Here is a 14,288-nt window from a genome sequence, read left to right on the forward strand (position 1 = left end):
TAGTTTCCATTATGACGGTGATTATTTAAAACGGCCAAAAACAACAAAAAAACGGACAATTTCACCAGCCATCTCTGACAACACTAAGAACCCCTATATGACAACACTTTAAACTAAAATACCTTTTTTCTACAAATCCTAAACAAATCCCCACATATCATGGCAACACTCCCATGTGACATCACATAACAGGACTAAAAATGTATTAAAAATTAATAAATAAATAAATTGCAGAAACTATACCAAATTGTCTACAAAAAGTATCTTACTTAACAGTTAGTTTCCTTAAAATAATAGTTAAACGCCGTACGTTATTTCCGTATTTCACTTGTACATAATTATTTTTGTAAACATCGCACGACAAAATATAAAAAAGTCTATTCTAGTCATTTTTAGATAGAGTTATTTTACAGTGTACTATATTATTATTATTATTATTATTATTATTATTATTATTATTATTATTGTTGTTGTTGTTGTTGTTGTTGTTGTTGTTGTTGTTGTTGTTAGTACTAGTAGTATTCGTATTAGTAGTGGTGGTAGTAGTAGTAATAACGGTTGTTGTTGAAGTAGTAATAATAGTTGTTGTTGTGGTTGTTATTATTTCATTTCATTTAATATAGCACGCTTATAAAATGTGTTAGTCAAATCATTCACATATATAGTTTAGTACGTTTTTGTTTTATATGATTTTATATTACATTATACTAGATTTGCTAGTACATAGAATTCCACTGTAGTTCATCTTTTTGTCTGAGTGGGCCGCTGTTCGTCAACACTTGGGTTGTGTCTATTTAAATCCTCCTCTCTTTGAATACTTAATATCAGTGAGAAAAGATAAAAGCGTCTGCTGGGTTTGTGTTTGGCTTGTGGTTTTATCCATTTCGGGGACACTGGTGTTTTTGTTTTACACATTTACAGACCATAGACAAGTATGCATGATTTTTCTTTTTTTTTTGGCGATAACAAGCTCAACTGGGTAAATATGAGTTCTGCTATGTTCCTTGCTATACGCTTTGTCCTCGTCCTTTCTTTTCACTCTGCGGTCGGCCAGGTCAGTTATTCCATTCCTGAAGAAATGGCAAAAGGATCGATAGTTGGAAACATTGCTCAAGATTTAGGACTGGATTTAAAACGCTTAACATCTGGGAAAGCGCGTATATTTACAGAGGACAGCGCTGAATACATCGACCTGGACAGAGAGAGGGGTCTGCTTCTTATTAAAAGAAAAATAGATCGTGAGTCTCTTTGTGCAAAAACGACCCCATGTGCTCTACATCTGCAGACGATTCTCGACAACCCGATGGAAATGTACACGATTACCGTTGAAGTCACGGACATAAACGATAACGCGCCTATTTTTCCAAAAAATGACATTAGGTTTGAGATAAGCGAGACAGCTGTAACTGGGGCGCGGTTTATGCTTGGGAGAGCTGTAGATGCGGACGTGGGAATCAATGGACTTCAAAGGTATTCACTTAAACCGACGGATAATTTTAATTTAGAACTGCACGATCAAGCAGATGGTGGTAAAAACGTTGAGATTGTTTTACGGAAACCTCTTGATAGAGAAAAGGACGATGTACTTGAAATGATGTTGTCAGCATTTGACGGAGGTGATCCTTTGTTATCTGGAACCGCCCAGATACATATTAGAGTGTTGGATGCCAACGATAATGCTCCAGTTTTTATGCAGAGGACTTATAAAGCAATAATAACTGAAAACTCAGAAAGTGGAACCAAATTGACCACTGTAAGCGCCTCGGATGCAGATGACGGTTCCAACAGTCATGTTACGTATCACGTTTCTGACACAGTGGACAGCCATGTCGCCGATATGTTTTTCTTAAATCAGCAAACTGGTGATCTGTTCCTTAAAAGCCAGGTTGACTATGAACAGGCGACATATTACCAGCTTGACATCCAGGCTAGAGATGCAGGTGGACTCTCTGATTCTTGTAAGGCAGTTATTGAAGTGTTGGATGTTAACGATAACCAGCCATTAATTAGCATTCTTTCAATGTCAAGTTCTGTATCTGAGATGTCTAAGATTGGTACTGTAGTTGCCATGATGAAAGTGAATGACCCAGATTCGGATATGAATGGAAAAGTGCAGTGCACAGTCAGTGAGAATGTTCCGTTTTCTATTATAACTCCGTCAAACAATTTCTTTAGCTTGCGCACAGAGCAGGAATTGGACAGGGAGAGAGATTATGAGTATAATATCACTGTGATGTGCTCTGATGAAGGGGTTCCCTCACTCTCCAGCAGCGTTTCTATCAGTTTACAGGTATCAGATGTTAATGATAATGCTCCAGTCTTTGAAAGACGCAGCTATGAGGCCTTTGTGGTGGAGAACAACACACCAGGTCTCTCTATTTTCACAGTGAAGGCCAGTGATGCAGACTCCAACCAAAATGCCCATGTTTCTTACATTTTAGAAGACAGCACTGTTAATGGGGCTCCTGTATCATCATATGTCTCAATCAGTCCTGACAGCGGAGTCATTAGTGCTTTGCGTTCTTTCGACTTTGAGCAGTTGAAGCTCTTCCATTTCCGCGTAAAAGCACAGGATAGAGGCTCTCCTCCATTTAGTAGTAACGTGACAGTGACTATTAAAATCCAAGATAAGAACGACAACGCTCCTCAGGTTCTGTATCCAGTACAGACTGGTGGCTCTCTGGTGGCTGAGATTGTGCCTCGTTCAGCAGATGTTGGCTATCTCGTGACTAAAGTGGTGGCTGTTGATGTGGACTCTGGACAGAACGCCTGGCTCTCCTACAAACTACAGAAAGCTACAGACAGAGCGTTATTTGAAGTGGGACCACAGAATGGAGAGATAAGGACTGTGCGCCAGGTCACCGATAAAGATGCTGTAAAACAGAAGCTCACTGTTGTTGTGGAGGATAACGGACAGCCATCTCGTTCAGCTGTAGTAAATATTAATGTAGCTGTAGCGGACAGTTTCCCTGAAGTGCTGACAGAGTTCACAGACTTTACACACGGCAATGAATACAACGATAACCTGACGTTTTATTTAGTTTTAGCACTGGCTGCTGTTTCTTTCCTCTTCATTACATGTGTTGTTGTTATAATATCAGTAAAGATCCACAGGTGGAGACAGTCTCGTATTTTCTATCAGTCCAAGCTCCCAGTTATCCCGTACTATCCACCAGGTTACACAGACACTGGAGTTACTGGAACACTGTCACACATGTATAATCATGACGTTTGTATGACAACCAACTTGAGGAAAAGTGACTGTAAATATTCTACGCTTGGTGGGCAGAGTGTATTAGTAGTGGATCCTAATTTCACAGAGACTATGCAGCGTACCATGAAGGACAAATACTTACTGGATGACACAGATTCTCCAGAACTGGTAAGGAGACATTATTGTACAAAAGTTTGATTACTTCTGTGATGTAATTTTTTAAAACATATTTGTTCACCTGAATGTTGCATCAGTAAGTGGGTCTTTTCTCTAAAGAAGAGAGTAACTTAGCTGTGGAAAGCGTTACTTTTCCCATGACTTATTTTGATAGATTTCTGCACAAATTTAAACTAAACATTAATTCATTGGATTTTCAGTCCTAAAGGTAGACAGGATTAACACAATTAAACAAATATGACACATATATTTAAAAGGGAATTTATTTTTTTGAGAAAACATATGCAGTTTTAAATTATTACATGTTTGTAAGTGTAAAATATATGTAATTCTTTTGAGTCAGATGTTACCAGGAAATGTGATGACAGTCATGAGTTATTAAGCAGCCCTGTTTTATATAAATAACAGAGATCTGTCAAAGTATGATTATCAGAACACATCTTTTTGAAAGTTTATCATGACTCATACAGAAGAGATTCCATTGATTTTGTAAAAAGGGTTGTTGTTCCTCATTAAAATGAAATTTGCTGCTGATCTACAATTTGTTTAAGAGTACATGGACTAGTCAGTTATGTATGATATAATATCATTGTATCCATAAGTACATACGTAATCACAAAAATTAACAATGTTTGAACAGATGAGACCACAATCATGCTTTTGGCTTAAGGTAAAACTGCACATTTTACATTTACATTATATTTGAAGAAAAGAAAGCACAGCATTAAATCATAAAACCTTTTCCTTATCTGTGAAACAGAATGGAGGCAGTATCATGTTTTGTGACATATAGCTACACCTGATGGAGGACAACGTGCCATCATTGATTTATCAATAGTTTTACTAATACATTTTGAAGCCATATATTTAGACATGTCAATTATCGGAATTCAACACTAAGTTGGTCATGTGCAGGGTCAACAATTTAAGCACACAAATGGTTATACAAAATAGTTAGAATAGTTAAACACAATAAAGTAAATGATTTGCAAAAGGTGTACAAACAATTACTATTCACATGTCCAAAATGTTGTCTCATTTGTTTGATTTGCTTCTCCTTGTCTGATAACTTACACTACATAATGTATGTAATAATTCTCACATTTTTATTGTAATATACAGAAATTCAAGGGCATTCATGTACAAATGGAGCACACATTAATATTAAACGTTAACAGTGAATATACGCTATTAGTTGTGTGATGAAGAAAGTAACTACGTAAATGTGCATACAGTTTTATGTAATTTCAAAGCACAATACATTAAATATCCAAATATTATTACCTGCTTGTAGTTCCCTTTTTTGGCTCAGAGGGCCGCTGTTGAACTGCTGTGGGTTTGCGCTGTGGTTAAGCTCGTCTAACCCCTCTCAACGAATCTCCTTGTCCCCGAAAGAAAAGAATGAAGGCAGGTTATCCGTGCAGTGTATAAGTAATGCTATTGTAAAATAGCTTGCTGTAAACTAGTTACATATTCAATTTTTCGTTTCTGTGGATCCAAAAACACCGCTGTAAGGATGGGAATTTTGCTCAGCTCAGATAAAGGAGTGTCCTTGTTTGCTTTATGGCATATCGTACTGCTTTTTCTGGTCTTTTGTTCTCGCATCGTGTTTGGGCAGATGACTTATTCCATTCCAGAGGAAATGCAGAAAGGCTCTACAATTGGAAATATCGCTCAGGATTTGGGTTTGGATCTGAAACGACTGAAGGCCGGGAGAGCTCGGATTTATACAGGCGATAATATGGAATACATTGAGCTCAACCGAGACAACGGACGACTTCTCATCAAAGAAAGCATTGATCGTGAGTCTCTGTGCGCAAAAATCACCCCATGTGCTCTGCATCTCCAAATGATTCTGGATAATCCGATGGAGTTATATTCTGTTACTGTCGAAATTAAAGATCTAAACGATAATTCCCCTTATTTTCAGAAGAGCGAAATTAGGTTTGAGATAAGCGAGTCAGCAGCGGTGGGGGCCAGATTCGTGTTGGGCAGAGCTGTGGATCCAGACGTGGGAGTCAATGGACTTAGTACTTATTCTCTTAACCCTACAAAGAACTTTGTTTTAGATGAGCAATCTGATGTGGGAAAAACTATAGAGATGGTGTTGCAACAACCCCTTGATCGAGAAAAGGAAGAACGATTAAATTTGTTGTTGACAGCGTTTGATGGAGGAGAACCACGGCTATCGGGCACAATGAATATTTATGTAAAAGTACTGGATGCTAATGATAATGCGCCTGTTTTTTCCCAAAAGGCGTATAAAGCTACAGTAATTGAAAATGCAGCAAAAGGAACCAGACTGACATCCGTAAGCGCTACCGATTCAGATGAAGGCTCTAACAGTCTTGTGACCTATCACATATCTGACGCAGTAGACAACTCTGTGACTGACGTATTTGTTGTAGACTCCCAAAGTGGAGAGGTGACATTAAACGGTAAGATTGACTATGAAACATGCAACCATTATCAGCTTGATATCCAGGCTAGAGACCAGGGAGGGCTCTCTGACTCATGCAAGGTATTTATTGACGTATTAGACGTTAATGATCATCAGCCAGCAATTGACATCATTTCTATGTCCAGTTCTATATCCGAGGAGTCCAAGCCTAACACTGTCGTTGCCATGATAAAAGTAAATGACCCGGACTCGGGTGCAAATGGCCAAGTTCATTGTACCATCAGCGACAACATTCCATTTGCGGTGAATACACCATCCGATAATTTCTTTAGCCTGCGCACAGAGCAGGAACTGGACAGGGAGAGAGAGGCTGAGTACAACATCACTATGATGTGCTCTGATGAGGGAGTTCCCCCACTTTCCAGCAGCGTTTCTCTCCGTTTACAGATATCAGATGTTAATGATAATGCTCCAGTCTTTGAGAGAAGTAGCTACGAGGCCTTTGTGCTGGAGAACAACACACCAGGTCTCTCTATATTCAAAGTGAAGGCCAGGGATGCAGATTCGAATCAGAATGCCCGTGTTTCTTATATTTTAGAAGACAGTACTGTTAATGGGGTTCCTGTATCATCATATGTGTCTGTCAGTGCTGACAGTGGAGTCATTAATGCTGTACGCTCTTTCGACTATGAGCAGTTAAAGGACTTCCATTTCCGCGTAATTGCTCAGGATGGAGGCTCTCCTCCACTCAGTGGCAACGTGACAGTGACCATTGCAATCCAAGATCAGAACGACAACGCTCCTCAGGTACTGTATCCCGTACAGACTGGTGGATCTCTGGTGGCTGAGATTGTGCCTCGTTCAGCAGATGTTGGCTATCTTGTGACTAAAGTTGTGGCTGTTGATGTGGACTCTGGCCAGAACGCCTGGCTCTCCTACAAACTACAGAAAGTTACAGACAGGGCACTGTTTGAAGTGGGACCACAGAATGGAGAGATACGGACTGTGCGCCAGGTCACTGATAAAGATGCTGTAAAACAGAAGCTCACTGTTGTTGTGGAGGATAACGGACAACCATGTCGTTCAGCTGTAGTTAATATTAACGTAGCTGTAGCGGACAGTTTCCCGGAAGTGCTGTCAGAATTTACAGACTTTACAAAAAGCAAAGAATACAACGATAACCTGACGTTTTATTTAGTTTTAGCACTGGCTGCTGTTTCTTTCCTCTTCATTACCTGTGTAGTTGTCATAATATCAGTGAAGATGTGGAGACAGTCTCGTATTTTCTATAAATCCAATCTCCCAGTTATTCCGTACTATGCACCTGGATACACAGACACTGGAGTTACTGGAACTCAAATGTATGACGTTTGCATGACGACTAACTCGAGGAAGAGTGACTGCAAATATTCTACACTTGGTGGGCGGAGTGTTTTGATGGTGGACCCCAGTTTCTCAGAGACTATGCAGTTTTCAACAAAAGAAAATAACTTTCTTGACGGTCAAGTATCTCCTGAGCTGGTAAGAGCATTTCATATACTTACTTGCATGTTGTTTGGCAGAAAGTCCTAAAAAAACAAAAACAGACGATAATCCCCCTACACTAATTAACACGAAAGACTATTATATTTTTGTTCTTTTTTGGATTGCCTATATTTACTAATTTTAGTAAAACATGAATAGGATTCCGTTGTTTCACTTAACTTTTTGTAGCATTGATTCTATATTTTGCTTTTTTTATAGTAATGCTTCAAAATACAAATGTCCTGCTAAATGCTTTATTCGGAAACGCAGGAATTATAAAGAAATTGAACGTAAATTAATAGCATTTGCGTTCTTCCCTTAAATTTCAGCTAGTGGAAATCCAGTTACCTTATATTTTAACCTACTGACCTTATAAGGTTACACTGAGAAACTCCTTCTTTGACTGTACACTTCAGCTTGTTTCAGAACTGCATGTCCTGGACAGCACCACATCAGCGGAAATTATCTTGGCTTGTATTAACACCCTTTTTAATAACTGTTTTATAACTTTTTGCCATATGGGTTTGTTTTAGCATCACCATACTCACGTACTTATGTGGCTTTCCGTTTCCTTCAGATATTATGACAAATTAGAATGAGTTTTTTCTTTTCTAATTAAATTCTCTATATCAAAATCATTAATGTCAATTTCACAAATGTATTATACCTAGTTGTTCACTATTATAAAAATACTTTTCAAATAGCACCATTCTATATAACTCCGAGTTTTAAACCGTAACATACCATGTCTGTGTTCTGCAATGTATTTGTTATTGTATTCAGGCAAAGTAAATAATCACGACTTTCCTTTACGACACACTTCTAGATTTATTATATGTGTAATTCTCGATTTTGACTCACAGGGCCGCTGTTTATCAACGAAACTCCGTTTTAGGCTTTTTGTTTTCAGACCCACCCACAGTTGCAGAGGGGGAAAGGCTTTATCACTCTCCGTTAATGATTTACAATATGATACAAGAGCTTTTTTCGTCGTTTTATTCAATGTTTGATGACTAAGTTCACCTAGGATATTTGTTCATATAGTTTATTTAACCCTGAATTAGGATATATTTTTGATGTTTTTGTTGCCGTGAAGAAGATGGCTGATTCGGTGGTCCTGAAAATGGCATTGTTCTTCGTAGTCCTTTCTGCTCACTCCTCTCTCGGACAGGTCAGTTATTCCATTCCAGAGGAAATGTCTAAAGGGTCGATGGTTGGAAATATTGCTCAGGATTTGGGACTCGATTTAAAAAGACTGCAATCTGGAAAAGCGCGGATCTTTACGGAGGACAGCACGGAATACATCGAGCTGAATAAGGAGAGGGGGGTGCTTCTCATTAAAGAAAAAATAGATCGTGAGTCTCTTTGTGCAAAAACCACTCCCTGTGCATTACATATTCAAGTCATTCTGGAGAATCCAATGGAATTATACTATATTACTGTTGAAGTCACTGACATAAATGATAATGCTCCATTATTTCAGACCGAAGAAATCAGCTTTGAAATAAGCGAATCGGCTGTAACTGGAGCCAGGTTCACGTTAGAGAGAGCAATAGATGTCGACGTTGGTGCAAATGGACTTAAAAGCTACTCACTTAAACCTACAGATCATTTCGTTTTAGAATTACAGAATCAGGCTGGTGGCGATAAGAGAGTGCAGATGGTTTTACAAAAACCTCTAGACAGAGAAAAGCAAGAACGATTCACGTTATTGCTGACGGCGAATGATGGTGGTGAACCAGTTCTGTCTGGCTCAGTGAAAATACACGTTACTGTTTTAGACGCTAATGACAATGCTCCTGTGTTTACACAGAACGTGTATAAAGCTACTTTATTTGAAAATGCTTCGAAGGGTACTAAACTGACTATTGTAAGTGCATCTGATGCAGACGAAGGCTCCAATGGCCATATAATGTATTATATGTCCAAAACACTTGACAGCTTGTCAGATATGTTCATTGTAGATGAATATAGTGGTGATGTCTTCTTAAATGGTCAAGTTGATTTTGAAAAATCAAGTATATATGAACTTGAAATACAGGCGAAAGACCATGGAGGACTTTCTGACACTTGTAAATTAGTTATCGATGTGTTAGACATTAATGACAACAGACCGTCAATTAACATTATATCTAAATCTAATTATATATCTGAGGACTCAAAGCCTGGTACGACTATTGTTATGATGAAAGTAAATGATCCAGATTCTGGTATAAATGGAAAGGTGCACTGCACTATTAGTGAAAATATACCATTTTCTATCACATCTCCGTCAAATAATTTCTTTAGCCTCCGCACGGACCAGGAATTGGACAGGGAAAGTAATAACGAATACAACATCACTGTAGTGTGCTCTGATGAAGGACTTCCCTCACTCTCCAGCAGTGCTTCTCTCTATTTAACGATTTCAGATGTTAATGATAATGCGCCTGTCTTTGAGAGAAGTAGCTACGAGGCCTTTGTGCTGGAGAACAACACACCAGGTCACTCTATATTCACAGTGAAGGCCAGGGATGCAGACTTGAATCAGAATGCCCGTGTTTCTTACATTTTAGAAGACGGTACTGTAAATGGGGTGCGTGTGTCATCATACGTGTCTGTTAGTGCTGACAGTGGAGTCATTAATGCTGTACGCTCTTTCGACTACGAACAATTAAAGGACTTCCATTTCCGCGTAATTGCTCAGGATGGAGGCTCTCCTCCACTCAGTACCAACGTGACAGTGACCATTACAATCCAAGATCAGAACGACAATGCTCCTCAGGTTCTGTACCCAGTACAGACTGGTGGATCTCTAGTGGCTGAGATTGTGCCTCGTTCAGCAGATGTTGGCTATCTCGTGACTAAAGTGGTGGCTGTTGATGTGGACTCTGGGCAGAACGCATGGCTCACCTACAAACTACAGAAAGCCACAGAAAGAGCGCTGTTTGAAGTGGGACAACAGAATGGGGAGATACGGACTGTGCGCCAGGTCACTGATAAAGATGCTGTGAAACAAAAGCTCACTGTTGTTGTGGAGGATAACGGACAGCCATCTCGCTCAGCTGTAGTAAATATTAATGTAGCTGTAGCGGACAGTTTCCCTGAAGTGCTGTCAGAATTTACAGACTTTACACATGGCAAGGAATACAACGATAACCTGACGTTTTATTTAGTTTTAGCACTGGCTGCTGTTTCTTTCCTCTTCATTACCTGTGTAGTAGTTATAATATCAGTGAAGATCTACAGGTGGAGACAGTCTCGTGTTTTCTACCAGTCCAATCTCCCAGTCATTCCATACTATCCTCCCGGTTACACAGACACTGGAGTTACAGGAACGCTGCCTCATATGTATAATTATGACGTTTGTATGACGACTAATTCGAGGAAGAGTGACTGTAAATATTCTACACTTGGTGGACACAGTGTATTAATGGTAGATCCCAGCTTTTCAGAGACTATGCAGCGCGAAATGAGGAATGAATGTCTTCTGGAAGACCACAATTCTCCAGAGTTGGTAAGCTATTTTTTATGTTATGTCATAAATATTTGAAATATAACAAGTTAAATCACAGTGCATTTGTGCGCTATCCCTATGATTGTTTTGCGGTAATGCTAAAAGTGTTCTTCACAACATTTTACTATACGCTGGTCACTATGTTACAGCCTCCTTAATGAGCGAAAGAACTTTCCATAGACTGCATTAACGTTACCAACTAATCCCGGCATGGCCATGGTCTTTGTGTCACTTTAAACCTCGCCGTTAGAGTACGTGTACATGAATTCATATGTTAATACCAATGTACTTTTATTATTATCACATGTGCTTTTACAAGTGGCAATGTTGTTATTTTGGTGATGAGGGCAGTTTGGAAGTTGTTACATAAAATTGTACTCATTCAGAGCCTTTCAGCACCTCTTCTTATGGACAGCGCCAATCATTAAAAAATGTAGGCCAAGACAGGCACTCTATCTATCTATCTATCTATCTATCTATCTATCTATCTATCTATCTATCTATCTATCTATCTATCTATCTATCTATCTATCTATCTATCTATCTATCTATCTATCTATCTATCCAAAATGTGCTTTAATTTGGGTTTTTTCACTTTTTTTAATTGAGATGGAATTCTGAATCCTGACTGTAGAGGCCGCTATTTATCAAGAAGCCAAAGTCTCGGTTTGTGCTCGCCTTAGATTCACCCACACCATCCTGAACAATCAGACAAAAAAGGTCTCTAGTCGTGCATTGTCCCTTTAACGTCTGAGTGGAATCTTCTCGTCGACTATTCTGAAGTCAGTGGAGTGAAGGATCTACAGATAATAGTTGTCTGTGTTTTTGGATTAAATTACTGGACTGTTGTGTCTTAATGAGAACACTCCATTTGCAGTGATGCGGCATACGTTATTGTTCTTCGTCCTTTTTTCTTCTCAGTCCGCGTTCGGGCAGGTCAGGTACTCCATTCCCGAGGAAATGGCGAAAGGATCGATGGTTGGAAATATTGCACAGGACTTGGACCTTGATTTAAAAAGACTGAAATCTGGGAATGCGCGGATTTTCTCCGGGGACAGCACGGAATATATCGAGCTGAACAAAGAGAGTGGTAGGCTTCTAATAAAAGAGAAAATAGATCGCGAGTCTCTGTGCGCCAAAACAACAGCTTGCGCTTTACACCTTCAAATGATTCTGGAGAGCCCGATGGAAATGTACACAATAACCGTCGAAATTATGGACATTAACGACAACGCTCCTACATTTCAGAATAAACAAATGAGATTAGAGATTAGCGAATCAGCTGTGACCGGTGCGAGATTCGTGTTAGAGAAAGCAGTAGATTCAGACGTTGGAACAAATGGTCTTAAGAGTTATTCTCTTCAGCCAACAGATCATTTTGTTCTGGAACTACAAAATATGGCAGAGGGTCGCAAAAACGTAGAAATGGTTTTGCAAAGACCACTCGACAGAGAACAACAAGAACGATTTACGTTGATGTTAACAGCGACTGATGGAGGTGAACCAGTGCTCTCGGGTACAGTCCAGATACACGTAACTGTATTGGATGCCAATGACAATGCCCCTGTATTTACACAGAAGGCGTATAATGCCGTAGTAATTGAAAACTCCCCCAAAGGTTTTAAACTGACAACAGTTAGTGCATCAGATGCAGATGAGAGTACAAACGGGCAGGTGATGTATCACATGTCTAATCCAGATGTTGATGTTAAAGATGTTTTTATCATAGATCAGTTGACTGGTGATATCACGCTAAACGCTCATATTGATTATGAAAAAACAAGTCACTATGAAGTCGATATTGAAGCTAAAGATCAAGGAGGACTCTCAGACTCATGTAAAGTGATTATTGATGTTTTGGATATAAATGATAATAAACCAGTTATAACAGTTATGTCTAAGTCAACATCTATATCAGAGAAGTCTAATCCTGGCACCGTTGTAGCAATGATGAAAGTAAATGATCCAGATTCATCTGTGAACGGGCAAGTTCACTGTAGTGCAAGTGAAAGCATTCCATTTTCTATCACATCACCATCCAATAATTTCTTTATTCTGCGGACAGAGGAGTTACTCGACAGGGAGAGAGAGGCTGAGTACAACATCACTGTGATGTGCTCTGATGAGGGAGTTCCATCTCTGTCCAGCAGCGCCTCTCTCTGTTTACAGATTACAGATGTTAATGATAATGCTCCAGTGTTTGAAAGAAGTAGCTACGAGGCCTTTGTGATCGAAAACAATATACCAGGTCTTACTGTATTTACAGTGAAAGCCAGTGATGCAGACTCCAACCAGAATGCCCGTGTTTCTTACATTCTAGAGGACAGTACTGTTAATGGGGTTCCTGTATCATCATATGTGTCTGTTAGTGCTGACAGTGGGGTCATTAATGCCGTGCGTTCGTTCGACTATGAGCAGTTAAAGAACTTCAATTTCCGCGTAATTGCTCAGGATGGAGGCTCTCCTCCACTCAGTAGCAACGTGACAGTGACCATTAAAATCCAAGATCAGAACGACAACGCTCCTCAGGTTCTGTATCCAGTACAGACTGGTGGCTCTTTGGTGGCTGAGATTGTGCCTCGTTCAGCAGATGTTGGCTATCTTGTGACTAAAGTTGTGGCTGTTGATGTGGACTCTGGACAGAACGCCTGGCTCTCCTACAAATTACAGAAAGCCACAGAAAGAGCGCTGTTTGAAGTGGGACCACAGAATGGAGAGATACGGACTGTGCGCCAGGTCACTGATAAAGATGCTGTAAAACAGAAGCTCACTGTTGTTGTGGAGGATAACGGACAGCCATCTCGTTCAGCTGTAGTAAACATTAATGTAGCTGTAGCGGACAGTTTCCCGGAAGTGCTGTCAGAATTTACAGACTTTACACATGGCAAGGAATACAACGACAACCTGACGTTTTATTTAGTTTTAGCGCTGGCTGCTGTTTCTTTCCTCTTCATTACCTGTGTAGTTGTTATAATATCAGTAAAGATCTACAGGTGGAGACAGTCTCGTTTTTTCTACCAGTCCAATCTCCCAGTCATTCCATACTATCCTCCCGGTTACACAGATACTGGAGTTACAGGAACGCTGCCTCATATGTATAATTATGAAGTTTGTATGACGACTAATTCGAGGAAGAGTGACTGTAAATATTCTACACTTGGTGGACAGAGTGTTTTAATGGTAGATCCCAGCTTTTCAGAAACTATGCAGCGCGAAATGAGGGATAAAGGTCTTCTGGAAGACCACGATTCTCCAGAGTTGGTAAGCTCTTTTTACGTTATGTTATAAATATTTTAAATATAACAAGTTCAATTCAATTCAATTCAATTTTATTTATATAGCGCTTTTTACAACAAATGTTGTCACAAAGCCACTTTACAGGAAAAACAGGTCCACGCCTCTTATGAGAAGCACCACAGAGATGCCATTTTTATGGTGACACAGGTTAAATCATAGAGCATTTCTGCTCTGTCCCA

General features: G+C 39.5%; 2 protein-coding genes across 10 annotated transcripts in view; both read left to right on the forward strand.

Moving 5' to 3' along the window:
• Positions 1 to 659: 659 nt before the first annotated feature.
• On the forward strand, positions 660 to 3,433 carry LOC125784850 (protocadherin beta-16-like). Its single transcript, XM_049468773.1, has one exon. It carries the CDS (start codon positions 935 to 937, stop codon positions 3,410 to 3,412), a length of 2,478 nt encoding a protein of 825 aa, XP_049324730.1. The 5' UTR covers positions 660 to 934; the 3' UTR covers positions 3,413 to 3,433.
• A 1,269-nt stretch (positions 3,434 to 4,702) lies between these two features.
• Positions 4,703 to 14,288, forward strand: part of LOC111188804 (protocadherin gamma-C5-like) — a 100,205-nt gene continuing 90,619 nt past the window's right edge. For 2 of the 9 annotated variants that reach the window (XM_049468761.1, XM_049468762.1), the window contains exon 1: positions 11,534 to 13,548. In XM_049468761.1, the coding sequence (XP_049324718.1) occupies positions 11,692 to 13,548 (1,857 nt within the window). In that variant the 5' untranslated portion in view covers positions 11,534 to 11,691. Of the gene's footprint in view, positions 7,314 to 8,215; positions 10,813 to 11,532; positions 14,074 to 14,288 lie in introns of those variants that run through there. The other 7 variants (XM_049468743.1, XM_022681048.2, XM_049468763.1 and 4 more) reach the window with 7 other exon arrangements.

The sequence above is a fragment of the Astyanax mexicanus genome, chromosome 20 (assembly GCF_023375975.1).
Source record: "Astyanax mexicanus isolate ESR-SI-001 chromosome 20, AstMex3_surface, whole genome shotgun sequence".
NCBI lineage: Eukaryota > Metazoa > Chordata > Actinopteri > Characiformes > Acestrorhamphidae > Astyanax > Astyanax mexicanus.